At 41.6% G+C, this 25,980-nt stretch overlaps 1 protein-coding gene across 1 annotated transcript in view; it reads left to right on the plus strand.

The window, feature by feature from the left end:
- The first annotated feature begins 514 nt into the window (after nucleotides 1-514).
- The window catches only part of MAN2A1 (mannosidase alpha class 2A member 1), a 74,382-nt gene continuing 48,916 nt past the window's right edge, over nucleotides 515-25,980 (plus strand). Inside the window, exons 1-5 of the mRNA XM_044445734.1 lie at nucleotides 515-1,231; nucleotides 15,157-15,417; nucleotides 18,210-18,354; nucleotides 20,172-20,343; nucleotides 25,396-25,523. Coding sequence (XP_044301669.1) covers nucleotides 1,097-1,231; nucleotides 15,157-15,417; nucleotides 18,210-18,354; nucleotides 20,172-20,343; nucleotides 25,396-25,523 — 841 coding nt within the window. The 5' untranslated portion in view covers nucleotides 515-1,096. The remainder of the gene's footprint in view (nucleotides 1,232-15,156; nucleotides 15,418-18,209; nucleotides 18,355-20,171; nucleotides 20,344-25,395; nucleotides 25,524-25,980) is intronic.

The raw sequence follows: 25,980 nt of genomic DNA on the forward strand, positions 1-25,980 counted from the left end.
GCTCCGAGAAGCGCCCTCCAGATGTTCCCGCGGGGAACGACGGGAGCGGTAGTCCGGCACATCTGGAGGGCGGCCGCTCGCGGGGCGGCTGCAGTAACGTGAAGCCTCGTCGAGTCCTTCCTGATCGGCGCGCCCAGGCTCGGGCTTGCGGGTGTTGCTGTGCTTTCTTTTAGAAAGGCAGAGATAAGAAAGAAAAGAGGGCCCGAAACTTGGCCGCGCCGCCCTGAAACCCCCGAGCGGCATCCGGCACAGGGTCGCCCGATCGAGGCACAACCTGCCGCGGCCCCCTCGCCGCCTCCGCCCGCGCGTCCCCTCCCGGCCAGGCCGAGCCCGCCCCGCCGCCGGCTAAGCGTGCGGCGGCGCTGTGTGGCTGGCGGGCCAAGCTCCGCCTCCCCTGCCCTGGTGCGTGCGGTGGGCGGAGCGCGCTGGTCTCCGGCGGTAGTCGCCGCCGCAGCGGGCGCTGTTGCTGCTGCTGCTGCTGCTGCGCTAGCGAGGCGGCCGGCCGCGGCAGCTCCCCGCCTCCCTCCCAGCGCCGCTCGTGCGATCGCGGAGCCGTTACCAGTGCCGCTCCCGGGTGGCAGCGGGAGGACGCGCCGCCAGGCGCACGGACGGGGCTTCGGTGCGGTCGGGCGCCCGCCTGCCGTCCTTTCGGCGGCCCGGCTCGCTCGCTGGCTCGCTTGCCTGCTTCCCACCAGAGGAGCCAGCGAAGCGAAAGTGGAGCCCCGTCGCTTCCCGGAAACTCCCGGGCGGTTCTTCAGCAGGCATCACGGCGCCCGTCACCGCGTAGAGGATTTTGGCGCGCCGAGAGCGGCTCAAGAAGACGGAACTTGCCCGGAGGGACCCGCGGGAAGGCGCTGCGGGCGCCGCTCCATCCCGGCCCCGCTTGCCGCCGCCAGGGCCCAGGAGGGAACTTTTACCCTTCCAGCGGAGCTCCAGCCGAGCGGCGGGGCCGGGACGCTTCGCGGGCGTGCCGAGAAGTTTAGCAGTTCGAGGAAGAGTCGCCGCCGTTGAGCGGGGTGCGGTGCTCGAGGCGCGTTCCGGCGGCGGCGGCTCCTGATCCCCCCGCTCCTCCTTTTCCGCCTTGCCCGGCGCGGCGATGAAGCTGAGCCGGCAGTTCACGGTTTTTGGCAGCGCGGTCTTCTGCGTGGTGATCTTCTCGCTCTACCTGATGCTGGATCGGGGCCACTTGGACCATCCCAAGAACCACCGCCGGGAGGGCTCCTTCCCCCAGGTGAGCGGGGCGAGGTCCAGGCCGGGGCGCTGGGAGTGGCGGACAAAGGAGCCGTGGGAGGCGGGGAGCGGGAACTTGGTCCGCCTGAGCCAAGCGGGGCTTGCATTTCCTCGGGAAGGGAACGGGGGCCGTTCCTCCAACTTGTCCCCTCCGAGGAGAGAGGGGTTGGCCGCCGCAGCGAGGTGACAGCGGGAGCCTCGGGGGACGTCTTGCCCCTTCCTCTTGCCCCTGTTTGCTCTGACCGGAGTCGCGATAGTTTTCCTGGGGCTTACGACCAGGTAAGACGTGTTGCCCAGGATCGCGGCCAAGAAGGGCACTGGAGCCGCTGGCAGACTTTGAATATGAACTTGGCGTTAGTGCCCTTGTTTCTGTGTTGGGTGGCCTTAAATTGAGCCGGAGGCAAGTCACGGAGCCGGATTTAAAAGCTGCTTTCGACTCAGCGCCGGACCACGTGTGCTGTAGTAAGGCAACCTGCCCGTTCAGGATGTGTCCCACACTGGCTTTTGGAGCGGTGCCTCTCGCAGAGTGCCAGCCTTCCCGGACAGGGTGTGCCTGTGAGGCTTTCAGACAAATACTGCTCTGGTGCCTGAACCCAATGTGGCGAAGGAGCAGGTGGTGACTGCTCTAGTTGTGTGCCTGGCTTGCTGCTCGATAGGAGCTTGCCTTTGCCGGTGCAGGTATGTTTGTGTGGGGGGCTTGTTTGATGACTGCGAAAGATAAGCCTGCATGAATGTTAAGTTAGAATGGAATGTCCCAAGTCTCAACTGCTCTATTTTATTATTTCTACATTTATATTTTGCCCTTGCTCCAAGGACCTCAGCATACAGGGCTCCACTTGCATTCAGTTTAAACAACAGCCCTTGTATGCTGACTGCTGTGTGGGAGAGAGGGGCTTAACCTAAGCTCTGAATGTAAGTTTTCCCATTTAGGGTTCAGTGTCCTAGCTGCTGCATCACATTGTTGCTTAGTTATTTGCTTGTAACTAAGAAGTTGGGCCTATTCTGTTCACATACATGCACCACTTCTGTTTTATGAATGAAATAGCATGGCTTCTATCTGACTAAGAAATCTAACACTTTCATGTAAACAAACAATAAATAGTCCATCTGTGTCATCCTGAGCACTTTAATTTTCATAGGCTGCAGTCCTATATGCACTTATCTTGCAGTAAACACTACCCAACTCAATGGGGCTTACTTCAGAATGGGCAGTTACTGGGTTACACTAGTAGATGTAACAATTTCCTGAGCTAGTTTATTGCAGGAAAAACTGCAAAAAATCTTGCAACACCTTAAAGGGTAATGTATTTCCCCTGGCATAAGTTTTTGTGGGCACTGTCTTCAATGCATCTGAGGAAGCAGATAGTGTCTAGCATAGCTTATTCCAGAATAAATTTGTTTGTCCTTAAGCTTCCACAAGAAGATGTTTTTACTGTCATATGTGTATCTCTAGATAAACTTGTTTTAGAGTCAAATTCTGTGGTGCAGGGACTTGTGCATCTGAATTGGATAAGTAGGAGGCTTTCTAATAGGATGTAGGACTAGAAAAAGTTAATACTAATACTAAACTTTGCTTTTGTATTTCATCAATAGAAAAGATGGCCTTTTATTTAAGCAAGATTCCTTCCTTGGTGTTTGGCCAGATATTTAAAACTGTTAAACCCATTGTGGGTTATGTAGCAAAGTAAATACATTGCAAAATTTACTGTGATCTGGGAAATCTTGCCATTTCCCAGCTCTGTGGCCTTGCATTTTCCAAACTCCTATGCTGTTATGTAAAGGATAGTTCCATATAATAGTGAAGACCACTAGTGCTTTAAGATAAACATTTTTTAAATGACTATTTTTAGACTTTGAGTCATCCTTTTTCAATCTGGCACCCACTTTGGCCTAGAACTCCAACATCCCCAGTCAGGTTAGGGATGATGAGAATTGTAGTCGAACACCACTTTGGAGAATACTGCATGATGGATAATATGTTATACAGAGGGTAAGTTCTTTATAATTAGAGATTAATAAAAGGTGTTTCAGAAAGCTTTCTGAAGGATTATGTCTGGGAGCCATTTTTAGTTCCAACCTAAAACACATTCAGATCAGTAGTTAACTGCTATTTATTGAGGGAGTCATAAGAACTCTTCCTAGTGGATGTAAGTTCAAGTAAAAGATCCAATAGCTTGCCAAATTATAAATCTGCCAGCATTTGCCCTCACTCTTTCTACCCATCCCCCCCCCCCCCGCCGCCCCCAAGGTTAGCCTCTTGGCTGACTAGAAGCTTTTGCACTGGAATCCTTTCAAATGAAAACATACAGATCTATGTAACCCCAATGTTAGTTGTATTGCTTAAAACAGAGAACATAAAAGAATTAAGAGAAATAAAAACAAGTTGCTATTTGTAGTTTATTATTGTCTCTAGATAATGCTACAGGCAGGTGTTTGTACTTGTTTGGAAAAAGCAGTATGCCTCGCATTACAAATCCAGGACCCTCTCTGTCTACTTGGCGGAATGGTGCAGTGTAGAAAACAGCCCTCTCCCTGACTGAAGCCTTCCACAAGAGCCTTGGTTGCATACTTGGCTATGAACTAGCCACGGGACACTGTCTGATCCAGAATGATAGAACAATAGGTCAGGGAAAGTTCCAACTTGGCTTCACAGGCATAACTTATCTTTGGTGTTTTGTTCCTGTCTGGGGTTCATGTGCAGTACTGGCTTCCTGGAAATAAAGGAAGGCATGCCTCGCTAGATAAAAAGGATTATATTTAATGTGGGTAACACTAGATATAATTCTAATCCTCCACAAGAAATAGTGCACATGAATCCTTGAATTTACCATTTTTCACACAATCTAACTACCTAGTTTGTATATAAAGCTGCTCAATGGTTTATTTAACCCATTGTTGAATTGTTGAGTTCTAGGTTATTGTGATATGTGAACACAATTGTGCTAATAAACTGTGTTTTTTAACCACAAACAAACCGTATTTTGCTATTACATGTGAACCTAGACATGTGGGTTGCTCACTGGTAGTTTTGCCAGCAGGGGTGGATGAAGGTGGTCAGTTGGATACAATGGAGTGTGGGGAGCAGCCAAAGGAGAAGGTAAGTAGACAGCCTAGGACTGAGAAATCAAACTATGGCTGGTTTGATTGTGCCAGACAAATGCTGAATAGGAAACAGACATGGGCTAACAATGTATTAGTGTTATGCGCAAACCTGGTTATAGTAGGCTTGAACTGAAAATGAGAATTCTTCAATAACTTTAATATTTTGTATTTTATTTGATGTTGTAAGCCGCCCCTCGGCAAGGGGTGGCATAGAAATGTTTTAATAAATAAAAAATAAATAAATAAATATTTAATCTTTATTAGAATATCCTGATAGATGATATCCTAATAGCTATTATTGCGTGGACTTAGTAAATAATAGTGAAATAGGAGTCTCTTAAATCTGTCTAGGCTGTACTGTGGGCAACTGAGGCATAGATTGGGTTTGGAAGACACAGCAGCCCGTTGTGGGTTACCACCCTGCCAATGTATGGCTTATTCTTGGACAACAGGACATTTTTGGTCCCCTGACAAGTAGTCCTGTTGTCCAAAGCAAGGTGACAGACCCCATTATGGATCTAGGAAAGCAATGAGCAAGCTCTAGTAGAGTAGCAAAAAAACCCTGTTGCTGCTATTGGGGCCACCACCAGTGGCAACAGCACTTTGGAGTGACTGTCACTGATTTGCTTTCCCCTGCTGCAGTTGTAAATATTGTGTGCTTGCCATGGTTTTCTCCTCCGTACTTTTTCCGGAGATTGCTTTCTACGGTCTCCTAAGTGGCAGCTTCTGACAGCCCCTTCGAAGAGCTCATGCAGCACGTTAGAGAGACACTTAGTAGTTTGCCACCTTTGTTCTTTGCACAACTGAATGTGCTCTTTTTTCCCTGAGGATTTTTTGCTATTTTTTTTTCAGAGTTCAAGTGTACATCTCTGGATAGGCAAAATGGTAAGGCTTGTCTTGATAAATTCCTGCCATTAACATAGCAGCCCATAGACATTGACAACAGAGTCTTCAAGCAGGTTATTTTATTATTTTGCATTCACTTGAGAGTTGTCAAATGGGAGTCTGTCAAGGGAAGCCGTGAGGGCTCTCGAATGGTGGTGTTGATTACACAATGAACTTTTGATTTTGGTGTTCCTCTCCCACAGGTCACACCTTTTCCTATTTCCCTGAGTGTCTAGTTACTCAGAAAAATAAGGCCATAAAGCTGCCCTTTTTCACAGGTGCTTTTTTGAGAGGTGTCAGAAAGAAAGGCGTCTCTTTTAAAAAAAAAAGAACTTTCAGCATTTGTTTCTTTAACAGGGAAATATGCAGCCATGAATCTGCATGTATCTTCAGTCACTTGTTGGATGCACTATGGTTGTTTCACAAATAACTCTACTGTGTATCTTATTGGCTGTCTGGGTTGCCATGTCGTGTGGACTCACCCACGGTCACTCACTGTTTGAGAGCTCCTTGATGGCAGTTCACAAGCATGTCAGGGAGGGAGAAGAGTGTAACATAAAGGTGGGTAGGTACACCTCAGCATTCAGTGGGTTGCAGGTTAGACCTTTGCACATTGAGCATTGTGTCTGCCGAGCACTCTGTAAGCATATTCAGTGCTATATGGTAAACAAGCAGATGCTGCATAGGGCTGCTTGTTCTTCTATATCACGATGTTTTTGGAGGAAAAGTGTGGCAAGGTAAGGGCTAACAGTCAAGTTTTTGCAGTGTGCATATGCAGTGTCAAGAAGATGGAAAGAGAATGACTTGAAAACTGGGTAATTGTTAGTTGAGAGGCATGTTTGGTGTACCTCTTTGAAGTGGAGATGGCACACGTTTGCACACTGTAAGGCCTGCATTAAATACATTCTGAGCTGCAACACTCAGACTTGTATTGCTTTATATACCACTTTATGATATGGGCGCATGGTATGCTAATATGCATGTTAGAAGTAAATACTTGGGCTCAGTCCTGTAGCCACTAAGTGCTGTCCAGATGTCCATAATATAAGTCAGTGTCCCAGCTATGAGTCTGGAAAAGCTTTCTGAGGTGAAAGCTGGGGTTGCAAATTTGGCCTGTCCTCTGCCTGCCCTTGCAAGCAGCATTGTTCTTTTCTCACTGGCTGCAGCTGTGAGATTGCAAGACCGAGTTCAGAGCGGAGGGGAACAGGACCACTGTCCTGTGAGGAATCCCAATGGTTCCTCAGCTTCTTTCCTTGTGAGCCAGTGAAATCAGACATTTAAATGTTGGAAGGTGGGAGGAGCAGCAAGGCAGTCCTTACCCCTGCACTTTTGCCCTCTGTTGGATACTTGTAATCTGAATTCAGAAGGTTATTGGCAGCCATTTGGCTCATGCTGTTTATGTGACTTGGCAGAAACTTGTTAAGAATGGAAAACTTGTTCAGTGTAGAGAAAAAAGGGAAAAATTGTATCACTTTGGTCAGTGTGGATTCTGGGCATTTTAACAGAAGATGAGTTTATTGTACTGGTATGTATTTCTCCTGTGCTTGTTGGCCAAAATCTGTGTTTTAGGATTTACAGCTTGATTTTATGTAGGATCAGAGATATTTTAAACAATTGGGTTACATTCAGGATCATACTACTTGTGCAACAGGACTTCCTTTTCCTCATGCCGCCCAAATTCCATTATATTTCTTCTTAGGATTCCCTAAGATTTTGGAGGAGATTTTGAAAACTACTAGATCTGGATTGGGGAGAAGTCTATATTTTGCCAGCAGTGTTCATTGCATAGTCAAAGACCATTGGATATGACCCATTGAAACCAATGGATTTAACATAATTCTAAAGATGCCTGCACTGGAAAAGAAACAGAATATTTATAACCCCACCACAGTTTTGATATGAATGATTTTCTCTTTCTGTGCCCAGCAAGAGGATATATGCATCCCATATCCTCCCTTTTCTGTGTGTCTATGGTATCTCTAATGCTATTTAAATTAGCAAGAATTGTCACTCAAAAGCATTGTGGAATGAGTGCACTGATTTCAAAAACTTGTGGGCAACAGTAAATCTAGGCCTTTCTGGTTAAGCCGGAGAACATGGGCATAAGCTGGATTGGTCATGTTTTGGAAAACATTGCTTCAAAACTAAAAATACTGGAGGTTTCATTTCATGGAAAGAAAATCACATTAGGCTTTCTCATGAATAGTGGGGTAAATATGTCAAAAATGGTAGAGGTAGATGAATACTCATGATGTTACATTGTTCTGATGTTTGTAATGTTGTAATGAACTTCAGTGTTTCAATAAAAGTGATTGAAATCATATTTTCACTAGGAGTAATAAATGCTACTTGTAGAAAATGATCCAGCTTATAAATAGAATGAATCTTACTTAACGTTAATACATATACAGGCACATGTTGCTGTTTGAGGACACCAAATTCTTGCTTAAATGAACCACATTTCCACTCTTTGTACTTCCCATTTTAGAAACAGCTGCTTAATCTTGTTGGTTTTGATGACAGGTTTCTATTAGCTGACGTGGTTGTATTGTTCAGTGAAGGTCTGCAATATATTTGGTAACATATATATGTTCAAACCTGTAGGTTAACTTAGGTGGCTTTGGAAAATCAGTGCTGTATTCTGCCCGAATTATGAAGTTTAAATTAAAGAAGCTATCCTTACCTGAATAATTCATGACCTTTATGTAAAGTATCACTTTTTGTTCAGTAAAGCTCAGATGCTCACAAAACTTTGCATGGAAGATCACATTTAAATACAGCCTGACATTTCCTGCCTTGTGCACTTTAAGGTTACTTTAACTGGGCCTGCATGATTGAGGGAGGAAAATAAACTGCCGGGGCTTATTTTTTCACCCTCGATGTGTCAGTAGTGTGCTGCCAGATGACCCTTACAGTGCTTGGGTTATCGTGTTGTCAGAATGTTGTCACAGGTAGTCCACAACCCTGGAACAATATATGTGTTCCAGGGTGATTATAAGCTTGCCTGGTGCCCACTTTCGCCAGCCAGATCTAGATGAAGTGATAGGTTGCAGGGTGATTAAAGTGACTTAACAATGACTTAACATCTGTGGGGTGGGAATGTAAGGCATGGTGGCTTATCGTCCTTTCCTAATCATGCAAACCTGGTAACTTTCTTCAGCTTGTCTTGTGAATTCTTATCTCCTGCTAAGTGGTTCACTTAGTCCTCACCTAGTGAGTGAGGTGCTTGCTGATCAGTAAGCTCTGCTATGGCATGGAAAGTCCAAGGTGACCTGTTACTGTGTTTGCACTCAACCATATACTTGTTTAGCTATCAATTTTCAGCTACATGTGGTGACCTTGGATTTTTGAATACATATATATATTTCAGTGATATATGGCTTGCCTCGTACTTGCTAGGGATAATCACATTAAAACACATTAATTACAACTCTGAAACTGCCCAGCTTGCCTAATAGTGTATTTGCAGTTGACTCATTTTTAAAAGTTATTTTGAGAGGGGGTTTTTCTGAGGAAAACGAAACCACAGTGAAAGAATAAATGAGGTGGTTATGATTAAATTTGTTTAGAAGTGCAAAAAGCTTGACTGGTGAATCATAAGCCTTGTTTGTGTTGACATGGCTAATCACAATATACAAATATGGCATGGACAGCTTAGTATGGTTTATTAACCATACTCAAACCACCCTGAGCACCAAAGGGCTGGTGTGTTGTGGGTAGCTTGCTTTTAACATTTGAACCCAACACATTGGCTTGTCCCAGGTGACTGCAGTGCTTCTGGCGAGAGCATTGAGGAGTCTGGGTTCTTGCAGTTCTGTTAGTGCCTCCTCTATCTTCCTTTGTCACTGATGTCTACCTCTCTACTGGTATAAAGATAAACTGGAATGTCCAGAAAGTGTTTGTCACTTTTTCAGAAGTATTTTTGTGTCTTCAAATGTGCACAAATGTGCTGCTATGATTATTATTTTTAATTCAGCACTCCCATTGACAGCTTTTGGAGTTTGGAAGTGCCGAAGTGGTATAGGTAATTTGCAAGGAAATTGACAATGTGAATGTGCTACTGCAGACTGTACATAGCAGACAGGCAAATCTGTGCACTTGTGAAGGACTGGGGGAAATAACTTTTTAAAATTGTAAGCACATTTATGAGCTTCAGAACCAGTGGAAAAAGAAGGCAGTGAACAAAGTACTTGCCTCTGAAAGGGTTTGTGATTGGAGGTTGTTGGGGGAGCCAATAAACTCCTGCTTGTAGATTGCATTTTCTCACCTTACATCCTGAACTGATATTTGTCATTTTCCTCACTCTCTTACTCCATCACTTTCCTTAACTTCAAAAGGAGTGGCTGAAAAGAAAGGTGATATTAGGGCAGGTAGGTGTAATTACTGTAAGAGTATGGGTGTGCTTAACTGTGGGAAAATGTTGATTTTAGCAGGGGATTTTTAAATTCTTTTTTCATGGTCTTTACAAGTGCTATTTCCATTTTCCCACAGAAATTAAACTCACTGGCACCATTAGCTCCATCTTGTTAAGCTACCACTTTCAGAGTTCATGGTCAAGGGAAACCTTGATGTGGAGGAGGAAAGTGACAGGGAAACTTGTCAGTTCAAGCTGTAATACAGTTAGAAGATGAAGCTGACTAGTGGGATTTCCCCATGTACAGAGGGTATATTAACTGTACTGCTGAGAAAAGTAAGAGGTAGACAGGCAAACTTGCACAGTTGTGCCTTGAGAACAGTAGCACTAATAACATGAAGCTGTTTATGTGCTTCTGGGGCAGCAGATAAAAATATTGCGCTTAAAAGGAATGATTGGAGCCTGGCTGGAAGCTGGAAAACATTCCTTCAATAGGAACAAGCATACAAGAAATATTGTCCCGCAGTGGCCCACGGGCAGAGTGACACAAGCCATGGAGTGTGCTGTTGTCTCTTGGGAGCAATGTGAGTTGGAGAGCAGATGACCAGTGCACTGGCTAATTGTCAGTGTGATGTATCATGATGCATCTTCTGTCATCTTCCCTCCTTTCTCTAGAGGAGGACTCCCTATGTTTATAAAATTGCTCAGCTGTCAAGCTCATTGGGTGTGCATTTGCAAATTCTTTCTTCTTAGGTGTTTAAAATGGTATAATCCTGTAAGCCCAAAAGTGAAGGCTGAACCTGGAGGAAAGGCAAGATATATATTTTTTTATCCTTTAGTTTGAAAAATTGACTCTGCCTAGATAGTGGTGAAGACTGAGAAACTCTGTATTGTTTTCGTTCATTGCATCATTGCTCAGGAAAACCTCCACACATAAATGTAATTATGTTGCGAATTAAAGCTATTTCTCTTTTTAAAAACTCACTGTATTATAGTTGCTATTCCAAAGTGTTACCAATGTATAACGAAACTTTTCCTGTGAAAAACCCTCCATGGAATTCTTTCTTTGTATTGTCAGAAACTTAGTTACAAATATGTGACTTCATAATTTTACTGGTTTTGGGATCTATCTCTTCTGGTATCCTCTGTAGAAACTTGTATAGCAGCACAGCAACTTCCACAGGTTTGTAAAATTCTAGTTTTGCCTAATGATTGTAGATCTATTTCTTTGAATTGCATTGCATTCCTTAATGGTATTAATTCAGGTGAAATAACACTTTTTGTTATCTTAAGTGGAAACAGTTTTCATTGGAATTGCCTAGAGCAGAATGTCCAGACTTGTAGATGTTGATCTCAGACATTTGGTGAATATACCACCAGAGGGCATAAAGTGACACTTCAGTGCTTTGTCTTTCTCTGCTTGTACTTCTTCGGTGCTGCCATAAAGTTCCTAACTTCCTTTGAAGTGTTCAGCTGCCTGGTTTCTGAAAAATATACCATTAACCTGTATTTTCCCAATTCTGTCAAATTTGAGTAGTGTCCTTGCCAACAAGTGCTACAACTTTTAAACATGGTTATTTAGCACATATGAATGTAAAGACATTCATTATCTTTCTTCTTAGTAAGCAGAATTTGGAAAAAAAAAACCTGGAAATACTTCCTTAACAAAAAATAAACAAGTGGGTTGGAAATCTGTAAACTGGAGAACAAGACACTGGATTCCTGAAAAACTGGCTAGTAGTGGCTAATAAGACATGGAAACTTCATGAAGGAGGCTCTAGTCCAGGGGTCCTCAAACTTTTTAGTAGGGGGCCGGTTGAAAGACTGCGGCTACGCGCGCAGCCGGTGAGGAGGGGGGGCCTGGGCACGCAGGCCAGTGAGGTGTCATCGTGGCGGCCGCTCGCTCGCTCGCTCGGAGATCTAGCAAGTCCAAAACCATCTCCGAGCGAGCAAGCCACCGCCTCCAGCCTGCGCCGCAAGGAGTGCGGTGAGTGCGTGTGCGCGAGGAGGCAGGCAGCGGCAACTTGCTTGCTCGGAGATGGTTTTGAACTTGCTGGGAGATCTCCCAATGAGTCCAAAACCATCTCTGAGCTAGCAAGCCACCACCTCCCACAAGGGCGGCGGCACAGGCCGGATCCATCCCACGGGCCGTAGTTTGAGGACCCATGCTCTAGTCTATGCCTCAGTCAGGGAAACTGTTGCATTCCAGATATTTTGAATTATAGCTCTTAGCCACAACTGGCATGCCCTGTGGTCAGGGATCATGAGAATTGTAGCCCAAAAGCACCCAGCAGCCTACCCCTGTTGTGGGTTATTGAGTGGGCTGAAAGTTTTGCAAAGCACCTTTATCCTGCTCCTCAGCCAGAAAAGGCTCCTGAAATGCCTTATAAATAACCAGTTAAGCAAGATGGTTGCTGCCCACATAATTTTCATAGATGAAGATGTGACACACAAGGTAAAAGGCATAGTTAAGGAGCAGGAAAAGCAAAGGATCCTTTTAGTTGGGCTGGTAGAATGAGTCTGCTTACCTGTTAGCAAGATGGGGAGCTGGAAGTATTGTTCTCCCCTACTGTAGCAGTCGATTGTACTTCAGACCTTGTAGGGTTTTGTTCAAATACTGTTTCTGTCATTGGCCAAATCACTAACTTTCTAGGAGTAAAATGGAATTTAAACTGGCCATTTTAGAACTGTGAGAAAAATTGGGTAAAACTGATATATAAATTATACAGTAGTGATAGCTTAGTCCACAAAGGTTATTGGTCTGTGCATTGTGTATCTCTTTGTAAGCTGTATTTAAATTGCAACCATGTGCATAGTTGGTGGTAAAAAGTATGGTTGATTAGTACAGAGAATGCAAAATGAAGCAGTATCAGCACTTGGTAACTGATAATTTTGAAGTGCAGCATGAAACTGTAAAAAGAATTGAGGTATAAGGAATTAAACACCCACTAAACCATGTGAACCATGTGAATAACTGAAATGTGAAAATAAGCTAGATGAACTTGAACTGAAATCAATGCAATTAGTGCAGCCTTTCCTGTAAGTACATAGTCTTTCCATACAGTTAACTATTTGTTAACAAATAGTCACAAGTCACCTTGGAGCCCCTTTCTTGACCAAAAGGCAACTTATAAAAAAATTGATAAAAGTTAAAAATGGCAGGTCTTGCTAATCTTACTTAGGCTTCACTACCACTATTAAAATACAATATATATCTTGTGCTATTATTTTTGTGGCACAGAACAAGGGGCTTATACTTGTCAATGAGAAACATCCCCAACCATCTCTTTTTAATCTATGTCAGGGGTTAAAAGAAGTATGGAAATCTATTCAGAAGTTTGTGCATTCTTAGTGACATGGAAAAAAGTTGAATAAACTTCTAACTAAACATGTCTAAGGGTTGCACGTTCCTTTACACCAGAAGAGCAGAGAGTTACTATTTGAGAAAAATTGCTCTGCCAAGCATGTAGAGCTTCTTATTCAGGTTTGTTTCATGACTATTCTGCTGCTGATTGCTGATTTTTTTTATTAAAGTCAGAAGCACCTTCTGGATGGGCAGCGTTGTAGTTCAGTGGTAGAATATTGCTTTGCATGTTGAAGTTCCCTGACTTGATTCTCTAGTATCTCCTGGAAGGACTGGGGAAATCCTGCCCAAACCCCTAGAGAGCCTGCTGCCAATTAGTGGTGACAACACTGGACTAGATGAAGCAATGTCTGGTTCAATATAAGATACCTTCTTAGGATACTGGTTCAGCCATGTTCCATACAATAGTTATGATAGCAAGAAATGACATATGGCTATGGTGGAAAGACTGTCATACTTTTATAGGTACAAAATGATTGTACCCATGATAGGTTGTTATGTCATAGAAAACTCAGCCTGATTTCTGTAAGCTGGGTTGTTTGAGGGCAGCAAGCCTCCCTGACAACCCATAGCTGTCATATAGCCCATAGGGATTTTTGTACCCATGATTCATGCCTGCGTATGTCTTTTTGAAGAAACTATGGGGAGCCCCACCAAATAACTCCTTTTAAAAGGAGTTGGAAATTTAAAAGGAGTTGTGTCTCTGAACAACTAGCGTTTCAGGAACAACTGGAAAAGTGAGCTCACCCTTAGAACATTCTAGTGTAGGAGGGGGGGGGGGGGGGGAAGGATCTTGTCATGAAGGGTGTGTAAATTCCACCACCTCCTTTTTGCAAGCAGAGATAACTCACACTTTTGGTGTTCCTTAGGCATTGACAGCTGTCCAGAGAACCAACGGGTGTGTGTGTGTGGGGGGGGGGAGTAGAGTCTCTTTGGAGCTTGTTTGGATCATTGTCCAGGGTTGCTACCTGCTGTGTACTATGACAGCAAGTGCACCCCAGGAGAGTGATCTAGCTGATGCTTTCAGATGCTGCACTACGTACTTTTGCAAATGTAGCAAAAAACTATTTAAAAACTGCAATTTAAAAAACCCAACCATTGACAACTCTTTTAATGTAGCACTAGGGTATGTTGAAGGGACTGCCAGTGGCCATCACAATGGAGATTCTGAAAAATGGCTGTCAAGATAGCTTTCACAATTAAAAAAAGACATGGAGAGCAAAAAATGGTGCTCAGTCATAATGGTGAGGGTGAGACAAGTTCGTCCTTTTGTGAAATCTCCTGGGATATTTGCAGGAGGACCAAGGGGAGGGGAGAGTGAGCAAGAGGGCAGTCAGCGTTCCTCAGTAAGCCTCGTTGTCTGTCTGTGAGTTGTTCACTTATTGCCACCATGGTACCATCTTTTAGTATCTCGAAAAGGCAACACCTATAAAGCAACAGCTTCATGGATGCTGTGCAACATGCTTCTAGTAAATCAGGAAGAAAATGTGCATCTACTATGCAGTGAAATGGTGAAACTAAATCCCAGCTGATTGAAATTATTCTTCTGCTCTCCCATTACTTTTACCTAGGGAATTCGGTGACTTATCTCATAAAATTCTGTGAACACAAGAGTGTACCTAGATTGAAGTTTTGTGATTTGAAGAAAGTGCTATGAAAGGCCATTAATCAATCATGTTGAACTTCCATTTCAAAAATATATTTCATATTTCAAATATATTTCATATATTAAACTATTTTCTCTTTATAAAATAGATGACACCCACTAGATTATCAGAATTGCCATAAGTTATCCTAATTATGAAACTTTGAATAGGGTCTGGCTTAATAGTGAGACTAGTTCTCGGATGTTCTTGTAGTTGAAATCATGACTATTAGTAGACTTGGGAAGATAAAAATGGAAAATGATTCTTTTATTTTGGGTTGCAGCAGGCTTATGCAGTATGATTGCTCACTTTACTTCATCAGCTAAGCCATATATGTATTTACTTTAATTGGAGAACTAAATTGTCCTGAATTATATTCCTTTTTTTCTGGAAGAGTTCCTAGTACTAATTTGATGATCATCACAAGTGCTCCTTTATTATATTGCCTGTCGCTCCCAACTTCTGATGGTTTATTCAATAAAGCTTTGAGCTTGGGAGAAGGGGGAACTAAAGTGCATATATTTTCTTTAGAATAGTTTGCACATTTGGAGAACTAACATTATATATCTCAACAGGGCCAGCTTTCAATACTGCAAGAAAAAATAGATCACTTGGAGCGCTTACTAGCAGAAAACAATGAAATTATTTCTAACATAAGAGACTCAGTGATCAATCTGAGTGAATCTGTCAAGGATGGACAGCGTACTCCAGAAGCTATAAACTTCAGTCAAGGAAACTTTTCAGAGCTATCACCTCTTGCCACTATGTATCTCTCAATTGATCCTGAAGATTGTCAGTTTGCTTCAAAAAGTGGAAACCAAGCTTCCGATGTACAGGTAAGAATCTAATGAATGTTTATTACAACTATTTTTAATTTTTAGTAAGCTCTGTTGCCATATAAGTTTTTGATAAACTTTTTAAATAGTGCCTTGTACTTGCATTTCCAAACCATTTAAATTGTTGACCTAGATGCTTACTTGGTGGTAAGTTTATGTAGGTTATTTTTTCCCCACCTTTTCCCCCAGATGGTTTACATTTCCTTCTCCAGGTTTTATTTTATCCTCTTAAGCGTCCCAAAGTCACCCAGTGAGCTTCATGTCCATGTAGCGACAAGAACCTGGATTTCCAGAGTTCCAGTCCAGTACTCTTACCCACCTCTACACTATTCTGGCTGTTAGTATACTGAAGCCACTGGGACTTCTGATAAAAGCTGTTCAGATATGTAAATATGTTGGTTTGGGTGCTTTGTGTATTGAACTCTGAGGCATAGCCTAGTGTAGTTCCTCCACTTTCTTATACTCCAGTAAACAGAAGGTAGTTTAGCATTTCCATTAAATCCGCAAGAATTGCTAACTCCTGCTAGTTTAACAATAGCAGCAACAAAATGATTTTTGCCTGTTACCCTAAATTATATTACTGAAATGAGGAAAACTTGGGGCAGTGCATTTTTGTGTGAAAGTTTTGTGAGTTTGGTTCTGGTTCTTGAAATAAATTGTTGGGCTTAGAATTCTTTAATTCATGCTGTATGTCCTTTCCATAAGGTTGGTGGATCTGAGAGTTTTACTAAAAAAGGAGAAAAAAAACCTCTACTGTAAGCCTCAAAGTTACCCAGACCTGATTGAAAGGAAAACTCCTGTTCATAATTTTACCTCTTTCTTTCTAGGCAGACTGAGTACATATAATTTGTTGGCATTGATGGTACCTCTAGTAAATGATTCATCTTGTTACAGGATGTGACTATATGTGCTCAGAAGCAATATTTACTGAAAGTTTTTTTTACTTTGGAATAGCTGTTTCCATTAAACATGGTGTTATAAACATTGATCTTCATGTTGTAGATTATATTTTAAAATAATTTACATATGTATAATATTGATATTAATATATTTACATTTAAAATGTTAAGATGTTAAATAATGAGAGAGCTAAAAATGCAAAAACTGAACCAGGCTGTTTTGATATGGTATGGAAATAGATGCCTTGTCTCTTTGAGATAAGGCTTTTGTAAATATAGCATTACTAGAAGCCTGCAGTCAAAGATTTGACTGGTTATTTCAAATCATTATGTAAATGTCAGCCTTTGTCAGCTCTGTAGCTCCTAGCTGTGTGTACTTCTCTCTGTCCACTCTTCCCTCATGATCATACAGAGGTTGTAACCATACAGAGCCTCCACAGGGACGGATAATGTTAGTGACTTTGAACAGAATTCACCGTGTTGCCAAACCAGCTTTATATCTGGCTAGTATCGCAGCAATTGCATTCAATACCAGTAATTATGTAAATTCTAATTTTGATCCTAATGACTTCATATTGCAGCAATTTCTGCTGATAAATGCTGTGCTGTGGGAGGTTTTAGTGGGATTATAATCCATTGCAATGGCATTTCTCTCTTAAATGATTGTAATAGTGAATGTTGATCCTCATGCCACAACATCATTATTAAGGAAGATGTAGAATGTGGTGGTGTTTAACTTACTGTAAGGGATAATATTTGGGTTGGTATTTTGAAGGAAAGATCAAGCCACAGTTGTTGAATGAAAAGTAGTTACATATTTGTTTATTAACAATATTTTTATACAGCTTCTAATTTGAAACAGTGCTCAAAGCAGTTTTCCAAATAATGGAAGCAGACAAAAACACATACCGGAACAAATATGCACCAGTATCACAGGATAGTACAAAGATAACACAAGGCTGGGGAGCAGCCACAGCAAAATATAAGTTTTCAGGAAATGCCTAATCATGCCACCTCAGAGAATATAAAAAAATAAATAGAGAAGGTTGATCTCCAGATGCTTTAGAGTTCAGTTCTCAGCATCACTGACAATTGGCCATGCCAGCAGGAGTGGAAATAGGGAGGCTTGAGGGGAGGGGAGGATATAGAGGGAGGGGCGGTCAGTGGAGCAGTCAGAACACCCCAGAGCAATTACAAAGGGCACAGAAACATCAAATATCTCAGATAACCATAACAAATACAATAACGGAAAAGTTTGAAATACAGTACAGAATTGCGAGAATTGTTTTACCAAAATGTGACATGGAGACATGAAGTGAGCAACCCCATTGGAAAAATAGTTGCAGGGTCACATTCAAGAAGCACAATGAAATGAGGCTCAATAAACTGAGCTTTACCCATACAGTGTTCAGAGTAGTCTTTGTAAATTGGGCAGGCAACTGCAGGAGGCATGGGGCCATTTTCACCCCACAGATCCCCTGGTTGAAGTAGAGAATAAAATAATGAAGTAATTCTTTTTAATAAAATTGCTTGCTTGCTATGGAAATCTGGTGGAAGACTGCTCTGTACTGGATACAGAGTGCTTGCAAACAAGCTAAATTTGTTAATGGAATGGCATTGTGTGTGTGTGTTGTTTAAACACTGTTGTAATTACAAGGCAGCAGGGGCCACATGCTGTCTATGAGCTGGGTCTTCTGTTGCCTACCCCTGATATACACGGTCCTTTGAATTAAGTATGTAGACAGAATGTCTGTGTGAGATTTTTTCCTGATTATTTGTTTTAATGTATTTCACAAAAACAAGTGACCACAGCCATGCTTTTGGAAGTTCAGAACTGTCCCCTTCAGCTAAGCAATGTGACCTAATGGAGCCCATTTTCTTTGTCCACTTTAGATGTTAGAAGTCTATGATCTTCTCCCTTTTGATAATCCAGATGGTGGAGTTTGGAAACAAGGATTTGATATCACATATGATGAGCATGAGTGGGAGAGTGAGCCTCTTCAAGTTTTTGTTGTGCCTCATTCACATAATGACCCAGGTAATATTTCTATGTCTACTCTGTCTATATCAACTGAACCTTGAGAATGTGGCTGGAATAATCTCTCATTTAAAGCTAAATTGTATCATTCTCATGATGAAGTTAAATATCTTGTTTTCTGCAAATATCTATCATCTTGATTTCATGGTTAGCAAGACTCACTTCACATGTTACCAGTTTAGCTGCCTGCCCTACCTGCTCTGCAAAGCAGCCTTCCCCAACCTGGTACCCTTCAGATGTTTTTGGTTTCAGTTGTCTTTCGCCCCAGCCTGACCAGTGGTCAAGAATTGTAGTTAAAATCATCTGGAAAGCATCTGGAAGACTATTGTAATACACAAGAGCTCTTGCAACTTTTTAAATGCACTGTTAGGCATTTGCATGTTCCCTGGGGAACTGCAGTTGTCTTGAGTTCCTACAGCATTTATACATAGTGCAGAGCTAAGGGGAAAAAAAAAACATGGCATTGTCATGTTTTAAGAAGCACATGCAGGGTGTCTCACCCATTGTAACCTATAAAGTGTTCCTGATAGGGTGGGTTTATCATATGCTAAGTGTCATCAAGATGAAAGGAGGCTGTCAATAGTGTGGACAATGATTGTCTTCAGAGGGAAAAGCACACAACCTGCTCTCTACTTGTGCTTTGCAGTGTGTTCTTGAAAGGTGATGTGGGAGCACTTAATTTATTTAGAGTTTTTTCCATGGCCTGAGTCTAGTGTAAGTCAGCTCATAATGGTAGTAGTCAATACACATTACAGGAACTAAATCTGTATTATTAAAAGCTTCTGATTTGATAATTCACATTTAAAGTTGTTCATTCCAGTTTTAAGCTTTGCTATCTTATTTCCTTCCTGTATATCAAGGCTGTGAATTATAGTCTTATACTCAAATCTTGCCCTTAGTCATTAATAAGATTCGGGAAATCATCTATATCTAAGCATATATGAATTTTACTTATGCCACTTTTCCCTTTTGGAGGCTCACAGATGCTTAGAAGATTCTCTGCCACTATCAGGTCAACATTTAATTAGTTCCTAGGGGTGTGCAAGAAAACATTTTTCATTTTGTAATTCCGTTCATTTTTGTGATCAAAGACCTAATTTTCTTTCATTTTTCATTCATTAAAATCACATTTGTTTTGCTTATTCATTCTTTCACATCACTTTAAATTCCATTATTGATGTTTGTGGGCTTTTCATTTTTCTATCCTTTTCTTTACTGCCATCTCTGGCATTGGTAGGAGCAATGGATGCCTCAGGTGGCTGCCTGAACATCTCTGAATGCCTTCATTTTTTTCTTGCAATGAGCCAGAATGATTGACTGTCCATGGCATTCTGGGTAAATAAAGTGGCCACCAAGTTGCATGTTCTCTGCGAGACACTGTTGCTGCTGGAAAATAGTAACTCCCCTACTGACCCCTTAATTAATGATAAATGGATATAGTGAAACTAGTCCCATTCATACCCACATGGTGTTCATGAATTCGTTTAGTAATCATTGCCAGTTGAACCAAGTTAAGCTCTCTCATGTCATGTTTTCATCATCATAAAGCCAGCGTAATTTCCTTTTTAACTTCAGTAATTTCACAGCATCAAGAACTTCTGGACTGTTCATTGAGATGCTAGTATTGCTTACATAGTTCTTTTTAAATGTTTAAAAACAACTTAAAATACAGATACACTGACAGTTCAGGTCTGCAGAGTGGCCATAGTATAATTTTAGTTAAGTAAATGACTCCTGCAATTGTTTCTGGGAAATCCTACACTTCTTTGTATGCTCTTTATCTATTTGGTCAGTCTGTGGTTTCTTACATTGAACAGGTTGGCTGAAAACATTTGATGACTACTTTAGAGATCAGACGCAGCATATTCTCAATAACATGGTTATAAAACTGCAAGAAGACAAAAGGAGGAAGTTTATATGGTCCGAAATCTCTTATTTTTCAAAGTGGTGGGATGGAATAGATAGTCAAAAAAAGGATGCTGTGAAAAGGTATGAATATTTTTATTTCTTATTGCATGGAGTGCATATCTTGTCTTTCAGCCCGTCATAGGCCCTAAAGACAGTTTAGTATGATACCGCATCAGTATTCACTGTAGTTGTATGTAGTATTTGTAGGTTCATAAATTGTAGTATTCTAATGCAAAGCTGAACTTGGGTTTTATTTCTTGATGTACAGTTTAGTGGCATTGCTTAAGCATGAACACTTTGCAGTAGAAATGTTAAGGGGTGGCAAGAGCCATTATTTTGTGAAATCCGTGTCATTAGTTACTTAAAACAAAAACCTACAATAAAATGGTAATTTGGCCAACTTTAAGACTCAAATGTCAGTGTTCACCTACTCCAGACAGTTGTTAAATTAGGCTGATTTCTCCCTGCAGTGTTTGTCATGCTGTGATAACTGAATCCACATTTCTCTACTGGCAGTAATTCTCCTATTTTTTCATTCTGTTAAATGGAAGGCAGACGTGTGCAAGAGGGATTGAAAAAGACTAGTCTGGAAGCTGGAGTTAGCACAGAATGCTAGGAGCCACCCTTTTCCAGCATGCATCTCTTTGTTGAGGGGGCTACAACAGCTGCCTATTTGGTACCAGGCCAGGTTTTAGCTTTTGCTATTCGTGTATAAAGCCCTAAACAGTTTGGGACATATGAGAGGGCTCTTCTCCCTTTTCTGTCTGGCCGGTCACTGAAGTCAACAAGTGGCATTGTCCTGGTGGTTCTGCATGGTCTTGCAGCCTGGTTGGAGTCCACCTGGAGCTGAATCCCTCATGTGATGGCTCTTTTTCTGGGAGGTCAGGCAGGCACCAATGCTATGGTGCTTTTGGCGGTTGCTGAAGGCATATTTATTTCAGCAAACTCCCTAGATTAGCCAGCCGAAGGAGTGGGGTGGGGGTTGAAGTGGGAGTTAGTGTGCGCATGTGTTTAATGTGAGCTTTCATTCTGTCCTTTATTTTTCTCTACTCTGGAATCTGCTTAGATCTGGAACCATGTATAAATACTGTAAATAAATAAATAATAATAAAGCTAAATAATGTGAACTCATTGCCATCAGAATCTGGAAGCAGTATTCAAGATATCAGATGCACTCCCCATATTACCAAATAACACCATCACTTCAGGGCAATCTGTTCTTCTAGTCCCCCTCAAACCCTGAACACCTTGTCCACCATGTTTAGAGCTCCACTGAAAGTGTTTGTGTTACCTGCTGAAGATCTAAGTGTGAGGTTGCCCAGATTTTGTTGGACTGAAGCCCCTATGATTGCCTCACCATTCACTATGCTAATTAGGATTGATTGGAAGTGTAGGACAAAACATCTGGAAAGTCACAAGTTGCCTTCCCCATCGAAATTTTCCAGCTATGTTCATAGTATCAAAAGTAGATTCATGATTGCTATTTATTCTTGCACATAATAGTGTTGGTTTATTATAATTATAATTATTATTCCCATTAGCCAGAGTTATTGTTGTCCCATGTCAAATACAAAATACTTTATTTTAATCCTAAATACATGGAACAATTGCTGTTTCTGGAGCTGGAATCCTGTTGCTTCTGTGTTGTGAACCAGCTTTCCTCAGCCTTGTGTGCTCCAGATATGTTGAACTACAACTTGCAGCATTTCCAACCAATGGTTATGCTAGCTGAGAACAATGAGAATCACAGTCTAACATGTTTGAAGGATGAGGAATGCTGCTGCAGGATGACATTTGTTGCAGGATGTCAGCGGGAATTTTCTCAATTAGTATTGAGGTAGTTGCCACTGACCGAAGGCCAGGTCAGCCTGGCATTATTAGCTCCGTGCACAAGTCAAGTTGGACACTTTCTGAGGTTGATCGACAGTGTGACTAAATCATAACATTAGCAAGTTTAGATAGAACGACAAGTGAAAATAAAATTGCCATGTCAAATCTGGCACTACACAAAGGGAAACAAATTAATTTTGCATTACTGACATAAAGCACATGGATCAACATTCTGTTCTTGGAAAGGGGTTATAGTGACTGTTACCAGTATAGCATCGACCCTATTTGTGTTGCAGTTGTACATAGATAGTTAAGTATGGGCTTCACAGTTTAATATCATTTGAGTGAAAGCTGACCATAGCAGTATTGTACCTCAGCACACCTTTATGTTGCTATCTGCAACTCAGTGAGTCTTCACACACTAGTACCTACACAGGCTGGTTTGCACAATCAAAATAAGCTACAAAAGCTGAACAGGTTCTGCTTGTTTGGAATGGGGACATATTCCCTTCTAACTATGACAAGTTATGAAGGAAGGAAAGCATTATAGGGGTTAGCTCATGTTTGACTGCTAAATGACACCTTCCCTTCCCTTTTCAGTGAGCCTGAGAACTTGGGGGGGGGGGTGACTTTGGAGTAGACAAAAGCAATGCTACTGACTTGTATTGCTTCTGCCTTCACCCTAAGTTTGTACAAAATGAAAAATCTCACCAGTCTCCAGACTGCTCTATGTATGTGGAGGGACTTGGGAAAAGGGGACAGCTGATGATTAGAAAACAAATGGTAGGTGGCTGCTGAGCCAGAACAAAATTTGTGGGATCCCGGAGTTCTTTTCTAGTTTCCTTGTTAATTTGTAAAATGTAGTGCTTGGCAACAAAAGCTATCCCTTTATTGTATGTATATCTTGGTTGCTGCTGCTGCTAAAATAAAATAACAAAAGATTGGTTATTGGAACTTTCTGGTCATGGCTAGTACACAGATAGATCAAAATAGATTTTTATGCTTGGATTGAATGTTTCAAAAACCATGAGGGCATAAGTGATATCTTGGCTGTATTTCTATTTCAACTGAAATTTTAAACATTTGTTTCCATTGTATTCACACATTTATTAATGAGGTAGATGAGTTCTGTCGGATTTTTCCTTGTGCAACTTTTGTTTACGCATACTTGCTGTGTACCTTAGCAAGTGGTCTTTACTCTTTAGGGAATGGGAATTGGCATGAACAGTGGGGATATCTGAGTAAGGAGGTAACCTATACCATGCTGTGAGCGAAAAACAGGACCATAGTAAGCTTCTGGCAGGTTTCAAGGAGAACAAGAGGTGAAAGGAAATTATTTTCTCTGTTTACTCCTTCAGCCAACTCAGCAAGGGAAAATGAATCCCAAGCTTCCTGAAACTCAGAAGTTTACTGTCTATACAAGCTCTCAATTTTCTTGCTTAGCATGAAAGATATAGCTTTTAACAATTGTCTAGTGGCAGAAATATGAGTTTTTTGGGGAATTCTGCTGTATCATATACATTACTGCTTCATAGAGGCTGATTCCTACATTTTAATATTTTCTCAAAGTAGAGTAGGTTGTTGCCCTCGCAAATAATTCGGGAAGCCAGGATCATCATCGTCTTTGTCTTCTTCATCTTGGTCTTCTTCGTCCTCCTCTTGTAGTCCGTCTCCTCTTTGGAGTCCTCCTCTTCTAATTCCTCTTCATTCTCCTCATCTTTCTCTTTTTCATATTATTATTTATTTTGGCAAGTGGAGACAGGTTTTGAATTATGTCTTAGTGTAGAGTAGACCTATTACAATCAATAGACCTTAAATAAGCATGATTAATTTCACTCCCAGAGATTTCAGTGGCTCTGTTCTGTGGCTCTATAACTAAATCTGGATCTGATCCATTATGAAGAAGCTGTTCCACCTCTCTGAAACTGAAACTGACAGCATTTGGATTGCCCAAGAATTGGAGGTATAGTGCCTCCATTGCTGAGTTAATACTATTTATTTATTTATTTATTTATTTATTTATTTATTTATTTATTTATTTATTTAAAGGTTTTATATGCCGTCCCCTTGCTACACAGACTCGGGACGGCTCACATAAATAAATAAATAAATAAATAAATAAAACAATTACAATTAAAACCTGGAAACACACTGGCTGCATAATTAAAATATATAAATATTAAACATTATTAAAATACTGTTTGAATAAAAAGGTCTTGGCCTGGTGCCGAAAAACAAATAACGACAGCACCAGACGGACCTCTCTGGGGAGCGCATTCCATAAGTTGGGTGCCACCGCAGAGAAACCCCTCCTCCAGATACTTTTCTTCCTGATATCTCTCACGGAAGGCTCCCGGAGGAGAGCCTCTGCTGCCGATCTCAAGGGGCGGGAGGACAAATATGGCTGCAGGCATTCCTTTAGGTATCCAGGTCCGAAGCTGTTAAGGGCTTTATAAGTGATTACCAACACCTTGAATTGAGCCTGGACTTCGATGGGAAGCCAGTGAAGCTGGTAGAGGACTGGGGTTATATGAGAATAATGCCCAGTCCTCGTCAGCAACCTGGCTGCTCTATTTTGCACCATCTGAAGTATCCAGACTGTCTTCAAGGGCAGCCCCACATACAGCGCGTTACAGAAATCCAACTGGGAAGTAACTAATGCATGCATCACTGTCGCTAGGCAGTCGTCCTCCGGGTAGGGACGCATACTTGAGCTTCCAATTGAGCCGATACTTGAGCTTCCAAAGTCAGCTCCGGGTCGAGGAACACTCCCAAGCTGCGGACCCTGTCCTTTAGAGGGAGTGCAACCCCATTCAGGGCAAGGTCCAAGTCACCTACCCAGGAGTTCGAACCACCCACCAGCAGGACCTCCGTCTTGTCTGGATTGAGCTTCAGTTTATTGGCCCTCATCCAGTCCATTACCTTGGCCAGGCACCGATTTTAAACAGATATTATATCAGTTGACTTGTACATAGTAGAAATAATGTTATCTTCAGAGATTGAATACATGTTTTCTGCTTTAAGGATTTTGCTTGTTACATTTATTCTTTGCACCAAAATATACTTCGAAAGGTGGTGCAAATGGTTAGAAAGCTTCTTTACAGAGAAGAAAAGAATTGTTAGTAATGTTGTTTAGAGACAATAATTCCCAATATTGAGTTGTAGTCACACTGAAGTAAATATGACTTATGCCACACTAACAATGAATAGAACCGATTGTGTATATTGCATGATATTGCAAATAATGTACTGTTTAGAGATAATCATGTGTGCAAATAGCCATTCATTAACTGTGCTTCTCAGGTTAATTGAAGATGGACAGTTTGAAATTGTAACAGGAGGATGGGTCATGCCTGATGAAGCCTCTTCACATTATTTTGCTTTGATTGACCAGCTGATTGAAGGGCACCAATGGTTAGAGAAGGCATTAGGTAGGTTCATGTAAATGTTGTCTTGTTTCATATCCCTTGAAAAGGATTTTAGAAGATTAGTTGTTATTCATTGAATTAACTGTTTTGATTTATGTATTGCCAAACCAGAACTGATAACTTGTGGGCAAGTTGCAAGTTACAGTTGTAAATTTATGTAACAATGTGCTGGTTCTCTCTCCCTCTAACATCCAAATGCTCTTCCTTCCTTTTTTTAAAAGCTACTCATTACATCTCCAACAATGTTAAATGCACCTGTTCAAACCAGAGTTTACAAAGCCAGTTTGAAGTATATTTTTGAATTCTGGCTGGATTAGTATGAACAGTGATTATCAGGAAGGTGTTTAAAAATTACTGCTACTGCAAACTGCTGCTACCTATGGGCAAAAGTAATCAGCAGAAAGTAACCACATTCCTAGCTTCAGTGTGGCAATAGTAATGAACTTGATACTACAGCAGT

This window comes from Varanus komodoensis, unplaced genomic scaffold, assembly GCF_004798865.1.
Source record: "Varanus komodoensis strain SLA01 unplaced genomic scaffold, ASM479886v1 scaffold5, whole genome shotgun sequence".
In the NCBI taxonomy this organism is placed as follows: Eukaryota; Metazoa; Chordata; class Lepidosauria; order Squamata; family Varanidae; genus Varanus; species Varanus komodoensis.